Source organism: Ophidiomyces ophidiicola (assembly GCF_022830035.1).
Source record: "Ophidiomyces ophidiicola strain CBS 122913 chromosome Unknown scaffold_32, whole genome shotgun sequence".
NCBI lineage: Eukaryota > Fungi > Ascomycota > Eurotiomycetes > Onygenales > Onygenaceae > Ophidiomyces > Ophidiomyces ophidiicola.
This window is the reverse complement of record NW_026054672.1, coordinates 163,450-181,107: the sequence shown is the minus strand read 5'-3', so window position 1 is coordinate 181,107 and position 17,658 is coordinate 163,450. Positions and strand designations below refer to the sequence as shown.

At 48.8% G+C, this 17,658-nt stretch overlaps 6 protein-coding genes across 6 annotated transcripts; 4 read left to right on the top strand and 2 right to left on the bottom strand.

The window, feature by feature from the left end:
- Positions 1 to 242: 242 nt before the first annotated feature.
- On the top strand, positions 243 to 1,157 carry LOZ57_005832 (uncharacterized protein; the record flags this gene model as incomplete). The annotated part of the gene is made up of 1 exon (XM_049254858.1): positions 243 to 1,157. The coding sequence occupies one exon, from the start codon at positions 243 to 245 to the stop codon at positions 1,155 to 1,157; it is 915 nt and encodes a 304-aa protein (XP_049106198.1).
- A 3,077-nt stretch (positions 1,158 to 4,234) lies between these two features.
- Positions 4,235 to 6,310, bottom strand: LOZ57_005831 (uncharacterized protein; the record flags this gene model as incomplete). The annotated part of the gene is made up of 9 exons (XM_049254857.1): positions 4,235 to 4,258; positions 4,318 to 4,843; positions 4,903 to 5,111; positions 5,172 to 5,336; positions 5,403 to 5,476; positions 5,533 to 5,554; positions 5,752 to 5,910; positions 5,966 to 6,042; positions 6,097 to 6,310. 9 exons carry the CDS (start codon positions 6,308 to 6,310, stop codon positions 4,235 to 4,237), a joined length of 1,470 nt encoding a protein of 489 aa, XP_049106197.1.
- Positions 6,311 to 6,742: 432 nt separating this feature from the next.
- Positions 6,743 to 7,850, top strand: ILV6 (acetolactate synthase, regulatory subunit; the record flags this gene model as incomplete). Its single annotated transcript, XM_049254856.1, has 2 exons — positions 6,743 to 7,614; positions 7,673 to 7,850. The coding sequence occupies 2 exons, from the start codon at positions 6,743 to 6,745 to the stop codon at positions 7,848 to 7,850; spliced, it is 1,050 nt and encodes a 349-aa protein (XP_049106196.1).
- Positions 7,851 to 10,886: 3,036 nt separating this feature from the next.
- On the bottom strand, positions 10,887 to 13,771 carry LOZ57_005829 (uncharacterized protein; the record flags this gene model as incomplete). The annotated part of the gene is made up of 5 exons (XM_049254855.1): positions 10,887 to 11,228; positions 11,384 to 11,568; positions 11,616 to 11,933; positions 11,990 to 12,949; positions 13,009 to 13,771. The coding sequence occupies 5 exons, from the start codon at positions 13,769 to 13,771 to the stop codon at positions 10,887 to 10,889; spliced, it is 2,568 nt and encodes an 855-aa protein (XP_049106195.1).
- Positions 13,772 to 14,199: 428 nt separating this feature from the next.
- ARG3 (ornithine carbamoyltransferase) lies at positions 14,200 to 15,423 on the top strand (the record flags this gene model as incomplete). Its single annotated transcript, XM_049254854.1, has 1 exon — positions 14,200 to 15,423. The coding sequence occupies one exon, from the start codon at positions 14,200 to 14,202 to the stop codon at positions 15,421 to 15,423; it is 1,224 nt and encodes a 407-aa protein (XP_049106194.1).
- A 554-nt stretch (positions 15,424 to 15,977) lies between these two features.
- Positions 15,978 to 17,415, top strand: LOZ57_005827 (uncharacterized protein; the record flags this gene model as incomplete). Its single annotated transcript, XM_049254853.1, has 2 exons — positions 15,978 to 15,983; positions 16,042 to 17,415. 2 exons carry the CDS (start codon positions 15,978 to 15,980, stop codon positions 17,413 to 17,415), a joined length of 1,380 nt encoding a protein of 459 aa, XP_049106193.1.
- Positions 17,416 to 17,658: the final 243 nt, after the last annotated feature.

The following is a 17,658-nucleotide window of genomic DNA, read 5'->3' as shown; positions in this document are numbered from 1 at the left end:
GCCCTTACCTCTGCTTTTGTACTTTATTTTTACTGGGCTTCACAAGCAAGACATGCAAGCTCGATAGCGCTAAATTATGATCTGCCCGGCTGCTGTTTAGCACCAATGGGCCAGACTGCAAGGTTGATAGTGAACTATTCTCCACATGACTGATTTTCAGCTTGCAGGGTTAATGTCATATCATCACCTCAAACTCAGTAAACATTAGTTACCTGTCGTCATTACAATTGACCAATGCCATAATGCCATTTCAGAGGAAAGCATACCCTACGCCTCTTACCATTCCGCCATTGACTCACCATACTCACACCCTGATCTTGCTTCACGGGCGAGGTAGCAATGCTGAACGATTTGGACTAGAACTTTTACAGTCTACAAGCCTACCCGCTCAACTTCCTTCCGTGAGGTTTATTTTCCCTACGGCAAGCAAAAGGAAGGCTACCGTTTTGAAAAAAATGCCGATCAATCAATGGTTTGACAACTACTCGCTTGAAGATCCCAATGAGAGACCAGACCTGCAAGTGACTGGTCTATGCGAGACAGCGGCATTTCTAAGAGCCCTAATTGAGAAAGAAGCGGAGATCCTAGGCCCTAGAGGATACAACAGAATTATCTTGGGGGGCCTAAGCCAGGGCTGTGCAGCTTCAGTAATCACCCTTATAGGTGGCGGGTTTGGCCCGGAAGGCAACGAAGAACTGGGAGGATTCATTGGTATGAGTGGATGGCTTCCTTTCGAGAAACAACTACGAGACCTAACGCAGCCCGCTGGTGATGATGAGGATGACGCCAGCCCCTTTGGGCAGGACACTTGCGACGAGGGTGAAGAAGGCCACCAAGCATTTCATGCCCTTAACCACATACGTGACATACTCGATCTCCCAGAGCTAGCGCCAGAAGAGCTAAGCCCTGGCCAACCTCCTGGTTATCTTGCAATTCCTGCGTTTATCGGCCACGGGTTCCTAGATCCGAAAGTATCGGTTCGTCTTGGTGAGGGGTTGGCAACTTTCATGTCCAAGGCATTGCAGATGGATGTAACATGGAAGCCATATGAAGAGCTTGGGCACTGGTACAGTGTGCCTGACGAAATCGATGATATTGTTCAATTCCTAAGTAAGAATGTTGGAGTGCCAGTCAACAAAGACCTGCCCAAAGCATGATCCTATGAAATGGTACATATGAAAACAAGGACTTCCACCAGTATTCATTTTTTGCAAACGTTCATGGAAGGATGACTTAAGAGGAAGGATAGTAAAATAACTGCTGATATACAGTGCCTTCTTCTATATGACCTGCTGGGAAAGACTGAATGTTAGAGCTCCAAGCAAATGAAAGTGTATGCAAAACAAGATGACGTTCATAACAGTCAGAGTGCCCCAAAGAAATGAAGTGACACACAAACACTAGCAACTGAGATCTCAGAAAGAGGTGAATTAAAGTAAGCTTTAGTATCACACAACTGACTGATCCAGAGGACAAAATGCATCTCTCTCAAGTGAAGGGAAGACCAGATGTTTGGTCTCCTCTATTTGTTAGACAATTATAGGTGCTGCAGCAAGGGCATTCACTGAATGACAAGTATGATCAAGAATGCTGCAGATATTTTTAAGTAAAGAACTAACAAACACTAGATGAAATAAGTTCTCCTCATCTCGGCTAACATTAAAGTATTTAGATTCAAGCATATCCACCCCCAAGGGGAACAGATAGTACTCTCATATTAACAAAATGCAATCCAGTTTGATGGCAAGTTAGGTTTCGGAATAATTGGAAAGGTCCCTTCATCACATGATCGCGCGACTTCATTCCATTAGGTAATCCGCGATGCTAACCAGAGTCGCGCAAACGATTGGAATAGGTCAATAACCTTCAATCACTTTGGACATATTAGACACTTTGGTCACTTCCATAAAACAGATTCTGTTAAGATGGCCACGGGATGAAACGCCACTGTGTTGACATTGATTTTACCTTGCGGCGCGTCTTTGGCAAGAAATCGTTTCGGTAACCTTTTCCCATCCGAAAGGCTCAAAGTTTTGGCGTTGACATCTCAGCTTCATAGTCCGCTCCAGCGAGAGGTCATACAGGCCGCCCTGGATGGTCATGATGTATTCCTTCAGGCGGCTACTTCTTTTGGGAAAAGTCTCTGCTACCAACTCCCTGCAGTCGTTTCTCATGGAAGTATGCTCAATCCCTCCGAGGTTCTTTTGTTCCAAATAATAAATAGAAACTGATAAACTACTGTGTAATAGTTACGATAGTGGTTTCGCCTCTTTTATCGCTAATGGTGTGGTTATGGATTCTCGGTGTCTAGTATTAGTCCCTAACTCGCTTTCCAGGTAGACCAAGTAAGTGCGCTTGAAGCTAATGGAATTCCCGTCGCGACAATAAATTCAACCACGCCCCAGTCCAAGCGTAAAGCCATTCTTGCCGATATTCTCTCTGGCCACCCCCACACCCGGCTTCTTTACGTGACCCCCGAATATTGTCAAACCGAGGGGTTCAGGAAGCATGCCAAAAAGGTGCACTCTCAAGGCGAGCTAGCTCGCATCGCAATCGACGAAGCGCACTGTGTCAGTGAATGGGGCCATGACTTTCGCCCCGCATACAAGGAGCTTTCCTGGTTTCGGAAAGAATTGCAAAACCCTATTGTTCCGATAACAGCGCTTACAGCAACTGCCACAAAACGAGTCCGTGAAGACATCATAGCTTTGCTTGGCCTGGATCCGACAAGTTTAAGAAGATTTAGTACCTCCTCAGCACGTCCCAACATTCATTACGAAGTTAGATTCATACCAGATTATTCTGGCGAGGAGCCTTTTCCATCAGCAATGGATCAGCTGAACGATCTAGTAACATGGTTGAAGTCGATCAATGATAGGCGTGTTAGTAGGCTAATAGAGGTAAATACACCCGATAAGCCACCGATTCTCTCTCCAATATCTGGAATAATATACGTCCCTTTGAGAGCAATGTCAAGTGAACTCGCTGCTAGGCTCTCTACATATACAAATCCCAAAATAAAGGCTGTTGCTTATCATGCGGGCCTTCAGGCAGGCGAGCGTGCCAGCATCCAAACAATGTGGGCGGCAGCTTATAAAACACCAACTTTGAAAAGTGCTTCTAATACTGAGCACCCAGCCTTCTATATTGTCGTTGCAACCAATGCATTTGGTATGGGAATCGATAACCCTCATGTCAGATTTGTTGTACATTGGACCCCACCACGCAGCTTTGAGGGCTTTGTTCAGGAATCGGGTCGTGCAGGGCGAGATGGACGGGCGGCAGTATCCCTTGTGTACTACAACCCTGAAGAAAGAGACCGCGTAATGGAACGGATTATACGTGATCCCGATGGCGGGCCTTTTGATATGGCAATGGCGGATATCATACATCGTATGACAGGAAGACAAATACCAGCACAAATTCTGGTGCAGAATGCCCAGTATAATCAGGGACGTGAAGAGTCAAAATCCAAATCCCAAAATCGTCGAGCGATGATGGAGAGCTTTCGAAAAGTCGTTCAGTATTGCGAAGATACAAAACGCTGCAAACACGAAATTATCAAAGATTTTTCCGGCGATCTGGAACTTGAGCTTGCAGAACGGTCAGGTCAACAAGGAGAGGGGGAGCCTGCCACAATGACTGTACAACGCGTATGCGATTTCGCCTGTGATTTATGTAAAGACGGCCATAGGGAACTGGAGAAAAGAAAGGAGGCCATTTCTTATGGTTTGCAGTCTAACAATTCTCTTGAGACTTCTAATGGATAACGTATCCACACAAGGCGTTACGTTTAGTGACGGCGGGTGACAATAACCATTATTTTACATTTCATTTTGGAGGTAGGCTGAATTCAACCTCTTTCAGGATAATTTCTTAGCTAGATGAACGAGTGAAGAGTTAGGATGTACATACGGGCCATTGGAATTCTTGTCGTTGACCCAAGAATTGTATTCGAGCGACGGAAATACCTGGCTGGGCCATGTTATGCCAAAGAATAACAACCGGCTACGGTGATCTAATAATAATGTACAAACAGTACGAAGCATGGGCGTTACGCACGAGACTCACCCTCATACTTTGCTATTTGCTCCATCTTCTATCCACAATCTGGTGCGCAGCCGCGGTAAAGCCTGCAAGCGACATTGATAAACTTCCATACGGAACAGCAAAGAAACTGAGGGTGACATTCATATTAAAATTGCGGATCAGTCGAAAAACAACACGTGAGGATTTATAATCCCGGAGGAGGGGGAACCTAAAAATCATACTTGTTAGAGATTCAACGGTCACAACATACCGACATGGTTTACGTACAGCGTTATATCCACCAGAAGTAGCCGGTGGGGGCGGGGGCGGTGTGCCGGATGTTGGTGGAGGGGGAGGTGGTGGAGGGGCATCAGAAGTAGCTGGAGGCGGCGGTGGGGACGCCGAAGCCCCCTGGCTCTGGCCCTGGGTTTGTTGCTGAGCAAATTGCTGCTGGTAGTAATGATAATAGGCAACGTAATTCTGATATCCTCCGTAGGCGGCGTATGGGTCTGATCCGGCTGCATAGTACTGTGAATATTGTGCATTGTACTCATTGCTCCCAGAGCCTTGCGCTTGCGTTGTCCCTGGGGGATTTGCCCCTGAAGGACTCATACCAGGAGGGGACGACTGGTTGTTGTAACCTCCGTTGCTGTAACCAGACCCACCATAGTGTTGACGATCACGCTGGCCATACCCACCGTAACCACGTTGGGGTGGTGGTTGTTCTCGAAATCGCTCATATTGGTCTTTGACATTGACTAAGAGATCCTCGCAGAGTTCTTTGGCTCTTTGAACCTCGTTGGGATCCGGGCCTCTGTAATCGTATCAGTTATATGAACTTATGTTGCCATATAGGGGGAATGCGAGCCCTACAAAACATGAAGATACATATCCTCGTCGCTTTCTTGGTTTGTCCCATGCTCTTTAAATCCAGACCCACGGCCCTTGATCTGGACACGACAGCCGGTCTCTTGTTGAATATGCTTGACATATTGGCCACCTTGCCCCACGACTTGTGCACGGAGATTGAAACCGGGAAGGGGGTCAAGACCAATAGGAATCCGCTCTTCAGGCCATTTACGCTATAAAACACCGTGAGCAGGTGGCTCGTTTTCAATTTCAATGAATATTTCGAAACTTACACGGCCAAATTCATCTCTTTCAACGGGATCTCGCTCCTTGCGCTGAAACCTCCTTTGGTCAACGAGGTCTGGCAATTCTTGCTTCATAAGCTCTTCAATTTTGGCTACAGCTTTTTCCAATCCTTCTTTAGATGTACTCGTTACATGTAGGTATAGCGGTGGGTTCTTTTCGGAAACTATACGTTAGAAATTTTATGATAAGGTATTAATGAAGTTAAGAGTTAGACTTACCGAAGGCGTTGCCATGCTCTTATCAGGAAAATAGCTTCCGCGGGTGGTGACATCTTTAAACTTGATGAGCAAATCTGGCCTAAAATATAACAAAGAGTTGATAAGATAACAAGGTGGAAGAATGCCGTACCGGCGCCAGTCTCATCTTTGATCTAAATGTCACGCATTCGAGGTCAGCAGATGCCAAACAGTGGGTGAAAAAAGCTATGCAAAATCTGGGTAAGCTTTCAACCACTAGCCACCACAAAATAAAAAAGAAACGAGACGCTTGATTTGCGAAAAGCTGAGTTTATCGCATAGACCGGAGGGTAGCCTGGGAATATCAGTGGATGTGATAAGAGATATTTACCATCTGCTGTGTAGCTCCTTTAGTCAGTGTGTAACGAATCCGAAGATCGTTCACCTCGATATCTTTGATGTAATCTCCATCCGCAATATAAATCTCACCGTTGAGATTAGGAAATTGTTGTGAGCCCGCTGACGGGGATTTTGAGGAGGACACCGTCGCCTGGCCGGCACTGTGAGCGCTACGGAGCACAAGATGATGAGACTTGCAAACTTACTGTACGAACGGGTGTTGAAGTGGGTTGTTGGACGCCGCGGGCTTCAAGTTGCGCCTTGATCTTGGCTGCGGCGGCAGCTGATTGAAGTGTCAATTAGCGGCGAAAACTCACCGGTGAAAGAGCAATCTTACCTGCTGCAGCTGTAGGGTCGAGAGGCGTGCTCGATTTCTTGACATCATCTTTTGCAGGGCTGCGAGGCTCCCGGCTCAAAGGACTGCGCTCGCGCGTAGATTCGGATTGCCTGGTAGACGGAGAGCGTGATCGCCGGTCAAAACGCGACCTTCGGGGCTCAGATTCAGTTTGATCAAAGCGAGATCGCTTTGCGCGACGCTCGGTATCAGCCATGTTGTAACGAAAGCTCTGCTCGGAATACGGGAACGGGGAGAGCGAGAGGATGGTATCTGATCTTGACACTGTTCTTTGGGGGCTCAATTTTGAATGACACGCGTTTAGTCAGCATTTGTTGCTATCGGTCATGTGAGAGGTGGACAGGGCCAGCTTGTCTAAATACGGTAAAGCTATCTTCCTTATGTAATCCTGCACGCCGAAGCCGATCTCGGATCCACGTGACATATCTGCAGGGATAAATTCGGAGTCATTCTGGGGATGCGCAGCGCAAACACGCCCTGGTAGTCTGCAAGCTGGCGGTGCGATACGGTGCGCATCTGCTGGCATTCTAAAGAGGTGCTGGAACCAAGAGAGCCTTCCAATTCCTAAAAATTGTCTTTAATAACACTGTTTAAGGTCATTGGATCCTAAGCGGAACCTCTGCCAGCCATGGCTCTCCGCACAGTCTTCACCTTGACGACTGCCCGCTCTACAATTTCGCGAGGCGTATACAGCGCTGAGCTCTATTCTTCCACTGGTTTCCAATTGACCAAATCCTCCCTACCAAGATACCAGACACGTCTGTCCTCAAGCTCGACCTCCGCATTAGCCTATAAGGCACTTCATCGCCGGTCTCCGCTTCCTCTCCCAGTCGCCGAGACCTCACCAACATGGTCCGCTCCGGCGGCGGTCTCATCAATTCTCTACGAAACGCCTGTTCCTTCGACAAAACCTCCAAAGCGACATGTGTTGAACTGCTTGGTGCAAAACGAGCCGGGAGTGCTGTCTCGTATATCTGGTATCCTGGCCGCGCGTGGATTTAATATTGACAGTCTTGTCGTTTGCAATACGGAGGTTGAGGATCTGTCTCGCATGACAATCGTTCTTCGCGGATTGGACGGCGTTGTTGAGCAGGCCAGGCGCCAGTTGGATGACCTGGTTCCTGTCTGGGCTGTCTTAGACTACACAGACGCCGCTCTGGTCCAGCGTGAACTTCTTTTAGCCAAAGTCAGCATTTTGGGACCTGAAGTTTTCGAAGAGCTCCTTCATCATCATAGCGAGATGACTTCGCCTGAGAGTGCCATGGCCATCGATTCAGAGAAAGCCGGCAGCACAGAAACTAGCGGAAAGGATGCCCACAAGCGCGAAGTACAAAAAGTGAATGGCACACTGTCCAGGGCCGCGGACTTTCACCCCAATCGCCTAGCAGTCAGTGAGGCGTTGAGGCATAAACACCAGCATCTCGAAGCTATCACCCATTTAACTCACCAATTCGGTGGAAAGGTGTTAGATATCAGCTCCAACAACTGCATTGTAGAAATGTAAGTCTGCATTTTCCCTTTCATCCTAGAGATCATGCTAACATAGAATCCTCCTTAGCTCTGCCAAGCCATCCCGTATTAACTCGTTCTTGAAACTGATTGCGCCGTTCGGTATTCTTGAGTCTACTCGAACTGGTCTCATGGCTTTGCCTCGTACTCCAATTGGCCCAGTAAATGAAGACTTGGAGAAAGAGGCGGCTGAAGTTGTGGATGCTAGCACCCTCCCTCCTGGTTAGTCTTCTTTGTTTGCGCTTTCACTCAACCTCGTGCCCGTTTGTATGACTACAGTAATATTCCTTTTAGACCATATACTTAAACTACAAGGATTTGGTGTGGAGACTCTTTTCAATTATGTTGGGGGCTATCTGTTGAAGGGCTTCAGGGGCCAATTTGAGGCGTTCAGAATTCCTTCTTGAGAGTATGTATGCTCCTAGTAGGAAATGGAATCACGACTTAAGAGGACGGTTATTTCAACCATCTTAGTTTATATAGTAGGCCGTTAAATTGTTCAAAGAGAAAATAAAGCTTCAAATCCTAATAAAGGGGGGATTGCCCATTGGACGAAACCCGGATCCGATCACATCTCAAAATGAAGAAGAAAAAAGATGAAAGAAAAGAGGATATGAAAGTCTCGATCGCCGTAATATATCTCGTTTCGCTTCTCTAATGCAGTTCATGCACGCTCGTCATCACTTCGTCGAAAATTGTAATATCTCATCATCTCTACTCCGTATAATGTTCCAATCAAAGACCGAAAAAAAATGTCCGGCACTTCTCTCGACTGCCCCGGAAGGGAATTGTGAGCGACATGGCAGCCTAGCGCTTCGAACACTCTCTGCAAACACCGCAATATAGATCGCTTGTGATGTCTTCGATTTTCCGCGAGCACGAGCAATCCTGGTTGAAGACAGTCTCCACAGCTCCACATCGATAACGGATAATGCTTTTACACATGGTTGGTAGTCTTGTCTCACGAGATGTATTGTAACCGGTCGATGGCACCGATATGAGAGAAGCTGGATAGCTCGAAATGTCCACACAAGTGGGCAGAAAAAAAATCTATGAACTGATTGGCCGCTGTAAGGTGGTAGGAGGAAAGAAATGGGGGCAGTGAGAGATAAAATGCAATACAGTTTTTTGGATATCGGTGGGCCTCCAGATGGTGTCAAAAAACTGCGTCTAATATAGTGTTGACCTTCGAATATGAGATAGCATAAGCGTGCAGACTAGAGTATTGCTAGCTGGCTATGGTTCCCCTTTTCAATGTCAGCATTGCAACAACAGCACGGGTAGAGGGAGTAGCATACGTCATCAGACTTTATCATCCGTACTTTATAGCTCAATATAATCAATCAAGAAAAAAAAACACGATAAGCAACAAGGGTATAGTTGCATGCAGAAAGGCAGCCAGGCCAGGGATCCAAGACTATATATAGAAGTTGAATGACAAAACTAGTTCCAATATAGAAAGGGTATCTTGATAGAAGAACATAGCATAATAACGTAGACGAAAAGCGGTACGGAGGAGGCTGTTTTATACTCCATGAGCATAGCCTAAGGCAACGAACGAACTCTAAAGACACACTTAAGAGCTACATCCGCGATAGTTACACCCGCCCCGCTTCCTTCAAGTAACATTTCTTAGACTGTTCGGGCATTGATTATTGGATCGTGAATAATGTTCATGTTGTGTTTCACCAAACTAGGTTCTCCGCAGAAATGAGATGCAGACGAACCAAAAGAGGGACGGATGGTAGTTAGAGAAAGTAAGATATCCGAAGACTAGTTACCGGGAGCCAGAGATACTGGTCCCCTTCAGAAACTGAACAACCCAGATATTGGAGATTCCCAATCGAGATACATTATAGCGGTTGAGAGAACGTTAAAGGAGCATAAAATCAAATAATGACCTCATTCCCGTAGGGATGCATGGATAGGGGCCTTCAGAGGCATTTAAGTGGCAATGCTTCAAGGCGCAGTGGCTACTGATTAGCTTGCGAGAGATGGGGGGTGTACAGCATATAGGAGTGGAGGATTTGGGAGCACGGATTGCTTTTTGCTGATACTCTGAGGCTCAAAGTGTCGATCCCTGCTACCTTCCGCAGTCGACGGGGCGCGCAAGACAGCAATTCGGAGCAAAGGAGAACATTATGACAGGGCCAATTCTCGTATGCATTGACCTCGTCGACGAGGTTTACATTGGGCCGGAACCGACATCCGACGACGCAGCGAGGCGCAGAGAGACAGAGTGAGAATGGGAAGTGAGGGGAAACGGCTTCGGAATCGTCGATTTGAGCGCCATGACCCCATCCAACGCAGGATACGAATCTCACTGGAGTAGTTAAGTGCTGTATGGAGCCATATGACTTCAAGAGCTTCAATGGGATGGAGACGCTTGTGGCTCACCGCAAATCTCTATGTCCGACGTAGCTCCGCGCGGTTGGTGAAGGGAGGATTTTGGACTCGATGCGGTGAAGCGTTGACCAGTCGAAGCTCGATTTCATGAACTAACTAGCGAAGTAGAACCCCTAGAAAGAATCTATTTGAGCGTATTGCAACTTTAATTGGAGCGCTGCGTCGACTCCTGTTGCTCTTCCACTGCTTCCTGTCACGCACGAAGTCGCACCAGAAGAAGCATATCAGATTGTGATGACATCAAGTTTCGGAAGCAGAAGGCCGAATAAGGTTAACCGAGTCAGCTGTAACAGAAAAGGGCAAAGATATCAATCCAATCATGCATACTCGTTCGCCTGGAAAAAAGGAAAAGCTGAGGTCTTTAGCCACTTGGAAGCCCAATCACTCGCACATCCTATATTTGATACTGTCGCATCATCATGGTATGCAGTATCCCTGGTCAGATATGGCCTCTACATGGCTTGAATTCGTGATTGCAAACCCATGTCCCACAGGAAAGATAAGCTCATCCGTATTGATGATGATGTGCAGTGGAGACATTCTTGCTGGACATCAACGTGGCATCGGGTGATGGCATGTGCCATGTAGTTTTAATGCAGAAACGTTAAAAAGGGACAGCCCTCCAACCAGGCAAACCCGAAAGTACCTCCAAAGGTGATACAAAAATCCGTGGAAACCCCCAAAATGTAGTTACATTCAAAAAGTACGTTGCACTGCGACACATGAGAAAAATAACGCCGTCATTATTGGCATCACAATCCAAAATCGAACCCCGACTCCGATCCCAAAAGTCCAATGCTGGTAATAGCGAATGATCATATATTCGTTGTGGCAAACGCCAATATCGGCGCCTCCAATTATAATCGTACCTTGGCGCCGATTCCCTTACCCCAGTAGGATATTGTCTCGATATATTCACCCAATTTAATTCCAATATCTGCAATAGAATCTATCTTCAATGTGCCTCCTAATGCTTTTTTAAGAGCTTCGTAACCTGCACCGCTAAAATCTATTTCCACAGGAAGCCGGGGAGTCTTCGACGATCCCGGCGGAACCGAGAATGGCGAATCGTATTGAATCTGACCAACCGGAGAGGTATGATTGTATAGAGCGGTAGCGTTTATAGATGTGATGAAGAGCGTTGTTTTAGAAAGAGGGGATAATAATGTGAAATCTGCGGTCGAAGACAGTAGATATACCTGGTCGCAAGCGATAGTCAAGTCAGCGTCACGTATGCTTCCAAACAACTCGCGGTTGCGGGCAGGGAGGAAACGGGAAAACCCAAACCCACAAAAAACGGTGAGCGGAATGGCTAAGAGTGTTCCCGCATTAATTTGTTAAATAGAGACCATACCGTGGCATCTTTGATGAATTGTGGTCGATCGTGATCATCGGGGCTTCCGTCATTATCGTCATCATCCGGAAGATGGAGTTTTGGTACTGGTACTTCGATTTGAAGTATTGAAAGCGCTCTTCCAAGTGCGGGCAGGGCCGGAATAGAGCCGGAGTATGCACTTAATGTGACACTGGTGTTTAAGCCTGCAAAAGTTAAGGGGCGAAATTATAAACTGTTTTGAAGAACGCACCTGATACGTAGCGAGAGATCAAGTCTCGACCAGCGATGATCCCATGCGGACCTTTGGAATTGGACGGATTCCAAAGCCCTTCTATTGTAACCAAAGGATTTTTGCCGGGTGATACGGACAAATTACGACCTACAATGTTGGCAACATTGGAACCGTTATAAGCCAGCCTCATATCGATGTAAGGAATATTTGCCGAGTAATTCGTTGGGTTGGTGTAATTTAGAGTCGCCTCAAGAGAGATACTAGACGCTGTCGTTTGCGTTATTCTGATTGAGTCGATTTTTGGCTTTACATCGCCCAGTCCTTCACCAAGAGGTGCTGGAGACCTAAATTAGCCGTCGCCATGTTGCAATGAATCAATGCCAACAACTTACATTTCACAGTGATATTACCACTCGCAGGAATGTCACGAACTACAAACTGTCCGAGAGCCGTATCCAATTCCGCAGCAACTTTCGCCTTCAGATGCAGAGCAACCTCCTCGCCATCGAATATTACTCTTTTCATGACATCGGTGAAAACATCCTCATCAACAATTTGCAGCGGAGCCTTCTTAATATCAAACTCTACCAGTAAAACTGGAGAGCGATCAGGCCCCTCTGTTATGCGACGAACACTCGCATTTTGCCACTTTTGTATATTCATGTAACCAAGTTTCTTACGCTTGTAAAAAACATCCGCGAGAGTACGAACACGTGATATGTTCAACGGCACATTAATCTCATCTGGGAGATCAATAAAAGCCTGAACAAGAGCAGACACCTTTGGCTGCGCTCCAGGGGTGCCAGGTTCGGCGGTCGGGTCTGGAAGGTAGAAATGTATTTGAGACATGGAAAATCTCTTAATGAGATTTGAAAGGCCCTTGTTGGGGATAGAAATCGGGAAGGTGATACTGCGTAGTAAGCGCTCACACCATGTAGGAAGCGAGGATGATGGAGACTTTCCTCCACGAATATAAACAAACGTCTCAAGGCCATTCATGTACTTTTGGACCCAAAGGTCTAGAGGAGAGGATGCTTTTCCAGGGCACACTGCCGTTAACGCATCGGGGACCTCATATACCAGTCCTGTAACTGTTGCAGCTACAGGAGTCCTGGGTCTAATGTCGATAACATCGGTTGTAGCGTTGCCAAGCAGAATATAATCATCTCCCGGCGAGCAATTGGGAACCAAAATATCGAAGGCAAGTGAAGGAACAGTAAATCCAACTGCATACTTATTCCGAACCTTAGCTGATATGTGCGCTGCTAGCACCTTGCGTTTGTCTGGTAACTGAAACTCGTCGATATTCAACTTAGTGACGTTGAAATCTGGAAAATCAGGGAGGTCTTGTCCTATATAATCATGTTAGATAGGTAGGGCTTAAAAATGGTGGGTGATAAGTATCGATTACCTTGGAGAACAAAAATCTCCGAAATATACTGAGACCCCAGTTTAAACAGACCCGATTGCAGAGGGACTGAGGCCTCCCCTTTAAGACGTAATCGTTCAAGTCTGCCATCAAGCCATGCATTCGCAACCCCTCGCAATCCATTAATATCCCCGGCCTTTAGATCCGCGAGAAAATCGACCTTATTTGAGTAGCCATTTTGAACATTCACTTTTAGCGGCGGGACCGTTGCGACCCCAAGCAGAAGGTCTCCATATTCGGGTAGATATACTTTTATATCAGTTTGCCCGGTCTCCACCTCTCGCCCAATCCAGGTTGCGAAACGGCCCAGATTCCGAATAAATGGTTTCTGAACCCTAGACGCATCGAGAGAAAACGACGCTCGAATCCGTGCGCGTACAGCGGATTGCGTAAAAGCAGCAATCGAGATGCCGATTGGTTCGATGACGGCAGCTTCTTTGGCGTATTCTCGAACGGCGGACGGGGTGATGAACCCCAGAACCAAAATGGCAACCACTGCCAAACAGAGGCAGGTCAGAGAAATCACGATGGGCCATCTGACTCGCCGGCGCTTCTGCGGATGTTCGTGGTCGTGATGGCTTTCGGCAGCCGATGATATTGAGCGGTAGTCTCCATCCCTTGGAGATCTTTCCTGTCCGCCCGGCAGGAGTGGTGTTGATTCAGAGGCCGCGTGACTCGACTCCCCGGGCTGCGACTCGCGCTTTGGGCATCGCGCCAGGCACGGGGTCGTCTCGTCATCGGCCATTTGCTGTGTTTCTTTTCCCCCTCTTCTCTTTGTTGGATGGACACAGGGGTTCCGTTTGCCGTGAGAGATGCAATAGAGATAAATGGCCGCCTACATGGTAGAGAGCAAGAGCAGAAGTGGTTGCAAACTAATGCTGGTGGTGTGGTGGCTGTCCGGGGTTGTCATACAACCGGCCGCAGTTCTGGCTGGGCCTCCGAGATGACATCAGCGCACGCCTTACTGTATCCAGCCTAGCGTAGGTCCACTGGCCCGCTGACATAACAAGCTTCCCTAGCGCCCATTAGCCGAACCTTACCGCGCTTTCGGGAAAGCACGAACAGTCACAATATCAATAATGAATGCGGCAATCAGCGCGAAAAAAAGAAGCTCCACCAGAACCGCTGCTGCTGCTCTTATAAAGTGCCTCAGTCCTCACTGCGCCTGCAAAAATGGCTAAATTCAACCTTTTTGCTTCATCGTCCGCCCTTGCGCGCGTCCAGCAGCTCCCCCATCGCGCTTCCTCCCGTTACTCACACCTGCGTAACCTGCAGAGCTTCTATTCTTCCTTCTCTAAGCCTATTTCCATGCAATCTGTTACCCGCAATACTGCATCTACCTGTCACAGCATGGCGACCAAGCAATTGAGACCGTACACCACTGGCTCTACTTCTACCCCCCCTCGACATCTACTTTCCATTGCAGACCTGACGCCGGCAGAGTTCGCAACTCTCGTCCGAAATGCCTCTTCACATAAACAGGCAATAAAGGCAAACGCCATGCCTGAGAGCTTAATGGGCGCACTGTTTGGAAAAACCGTGGCCATGTTGTTTAGCAAACGCAGCACACGAACCAGAGTGTCTACAGAGGGCGCAGTGGTCAAGATGGGAGGCCACCCTATGTTCCTTGGCAAAGATGACATTCAATTGGGTGTCAATGAGTCATTGTACGATACTTCTGTTGTGATATCCTCAATGGTATCCTGTATTGTTGCCCGTGTGGGACCTCACTCCGATATCGCCAATCTAGCTAAGCACTCAAGTGTACCGGTGATCAACGCCCTGTGTGACACATTCCACCCGATGCAAGCAATTGCCGATTTTGTTACCATCCATGAAACCTTTGCCACGCAATCAACTACACATGAGACGCACCCATCAAGTCTGGGCTTGGAGGGTTTGAAAATCGCTTGGGTTGGCGATGCGAACAATGTTCTGTTCGATATGGCTATTGCTGCTACTAAGATGGGTGTAGATGTTGCTGTAGCCACGCCCAAGGGGTATGAGATGCCGCCATCTATCCTGGAAATGATCCAACAAGCTCGAGAAGGAGTGCAGTCACCAGGAAAGCTCACGCAGACCAACGTACCCGAAGAAGCCGTCAAGGATGCCGATGTCATTGTGACTGACACCTGGGTGTCAATGGGACAGGAGAGCGAGCAGATCAAGCGACTTGAGGCTTTCAAAGGCTTTCAAGTGACGTCGGATCTCGCCAAGCGAGGAGGAGCAAAGGAGCATTGGAAGTTCATGCATTGCCTACCTCGACACGCAGAGGAAGTGAGTGACGAAGTGTTCTACGGTGACCGGTCCTTGGTCTTCCCAGAAGCCGAAAACCGATTATGGGCAGCAATTTCTGCTCTGGAAGGGTTTGTTGTCCGCAAGGGAAATATTGTTTGAAATGAATGATATTGTTCAACATTGTATTACCTCATATAGTCCGTTCGGTTGATTTGCTCGTATTGTTATGCGATATTAGCGGGGTCTCGGGTATTGAGCAACTACAGGAATAGATTTAAAAACAACAGTCATGCTATTTGATCAAGTTTGCTTCTGCTCTGTCGCGATTCTCTTCATCTCGGCCGTCAACGCCGTTGATTGATGCTGTGGTCTGTGCGTAATACCAGGGTGCCCATGCCGGTCCAAGGGTTCAGACGAACGAGCCAATGAGCCACGAAAAATTGGCGGTTTAACTGTTCTCTGCCCCCTTACCCGCAGCTCTGGCCACCTGCGAGAAGAGTCGGGCGGGTTTTGAGAAAATTCGTACCTGATTTTCAGGGTTTTCTCCCAGTTTGCCTCTCGATTCGGGTAATACCGCTACCCCGTCACGCCGGCAGGGCCTGGACTCCCTCGGATGAAAAGCAACATCGAACGTTCCTATTTAAAGACAAGCAACCACCATCCGCTCAATCGATTCTTATTCGTTTTTTCGTGAGATCTATAGAAAACTAATCATGGAGGTAAGCATACATGTCGTATCCGGATTGTCTGTATTATGTCTGACGTTGTCTTCGGCAGTCGATATCCCATTCCCGCAGCAACTCCGGCGGCTTTCGGTCTCGCCGGTCCTATGGCAACCTCCAACACATTTCACTGGCTCCATTGACGAGCAGATTCCCCCTAGATGACGATAACGACGATGAGTACGGCGTGGCGTCGAAACGAGAAGGCGACCGCCTACCAACTACATCCTACTATTCCACCACATCCGTACCGGCGACACCTCCGGTGCTCTCTGATTCGCGCACCGCATCATCTACAAACTTGACCAGACTACTCAAACCGTCGAAGACGGCGCCTTTGAGCGATACAGGGCTGGATTTGCTGAACGTCCAACGACCCGCGCACCATCGTCACCACCAGAGAACACAGAGCCACAACCCCCGACACGGCCTGCCGCGCGCGCGGACTGCTCACGACGATAATGAATGGCTACTCCGGGCCGGGCTCGCGCTTGCGACCTCGACGCGAGAAGAGAAGGGCCAGAGCTGGCTCGTGAAACGCGAGAGCTCGACGAACCTCATCGCAGACATCAACCAGGAGCCCAGCCGCAGCAGCAGGCCCCATGCCTCGCGCAGCCAAATGGCACGGCGGTACCGCTCTGGCATCTCCACCCCTATCGACCTCTCCCGGCGCGGCTCCAAATCCCAGCTTCCCAGCCCGCGCAGCAGCCGCGCCTCATTCATGGCCGCCACTGACGGCGCCCTGGACTTCCGCAGCGGCTTCGCCACGCCCGCCGCCTACGACCACGCCGACTACATGCCGGACTTCGTGGACCACGCGGTCCGCGCGGAAATGAAATCGATCATGGCCATGAGTCGCAGCTCGCCACACTTCACGCAGGTCCGCAACGGCGGTAACCATGCAGAGAATGATGATGATAACGACGACGAGGAGGATGCCGCGGACTACAACGCGCGCTGGTCGGCGGGCTTCGATCCGCGCCTGCACGCCGCGGACGGCGAGTATTCCGGCTCGGAATCGTCCGACGACGAGAGTGAGTTCGGCGAGATGGAGATGCAGCGTCTGACGCGCGAGCAGGGCTTCGGGCTGGGCCTCTGGGTCGACCGGCTGGTCGAGTGGACGCTGTTCAACGTCGAAGAGGAGAGTTCCACGGTGGCCGACGTGCATTGGACGGACGACCACCACGACGCCGCCGCTGCGCTGGCTGCTGGCACACCGGCTGCGAAGAGCGTCACGATCGCCCCCGTGGAAGACAACGACGACCCCCACCACCACTGGCAATCTGACGCCGACACAGACGCGCAGAGCACGGGCGCGCCGGACGACGATGGGTGTCTGGCGGCGGTCGACCCTCCCCCGCCCGGCGAGCTCGCCGGAGGCTGGGCCGATGTGAAGTGGTTGTTGCGTGCGGCCAGGAATGCCCTCTGAAAATTCATTATTAGCCCTGCTCCCCGCATCTCCGTCTCCTTTTTACACTCCGCACGGTGTAACTGCTTCTTGAAACGCCGAGCCTAGCAGCGCCCCTACATCTTATTACATATAGGTTCTCTCACGCCCTGCTTCATTGCTGATCCCTTGTTCTTTTTTTTTCTTCTTGCATGATTACGGAAGTACAGACATCGTTATGCTAATATATACGTTATTAATGCGGGGCGTCGAATAAACGACTCC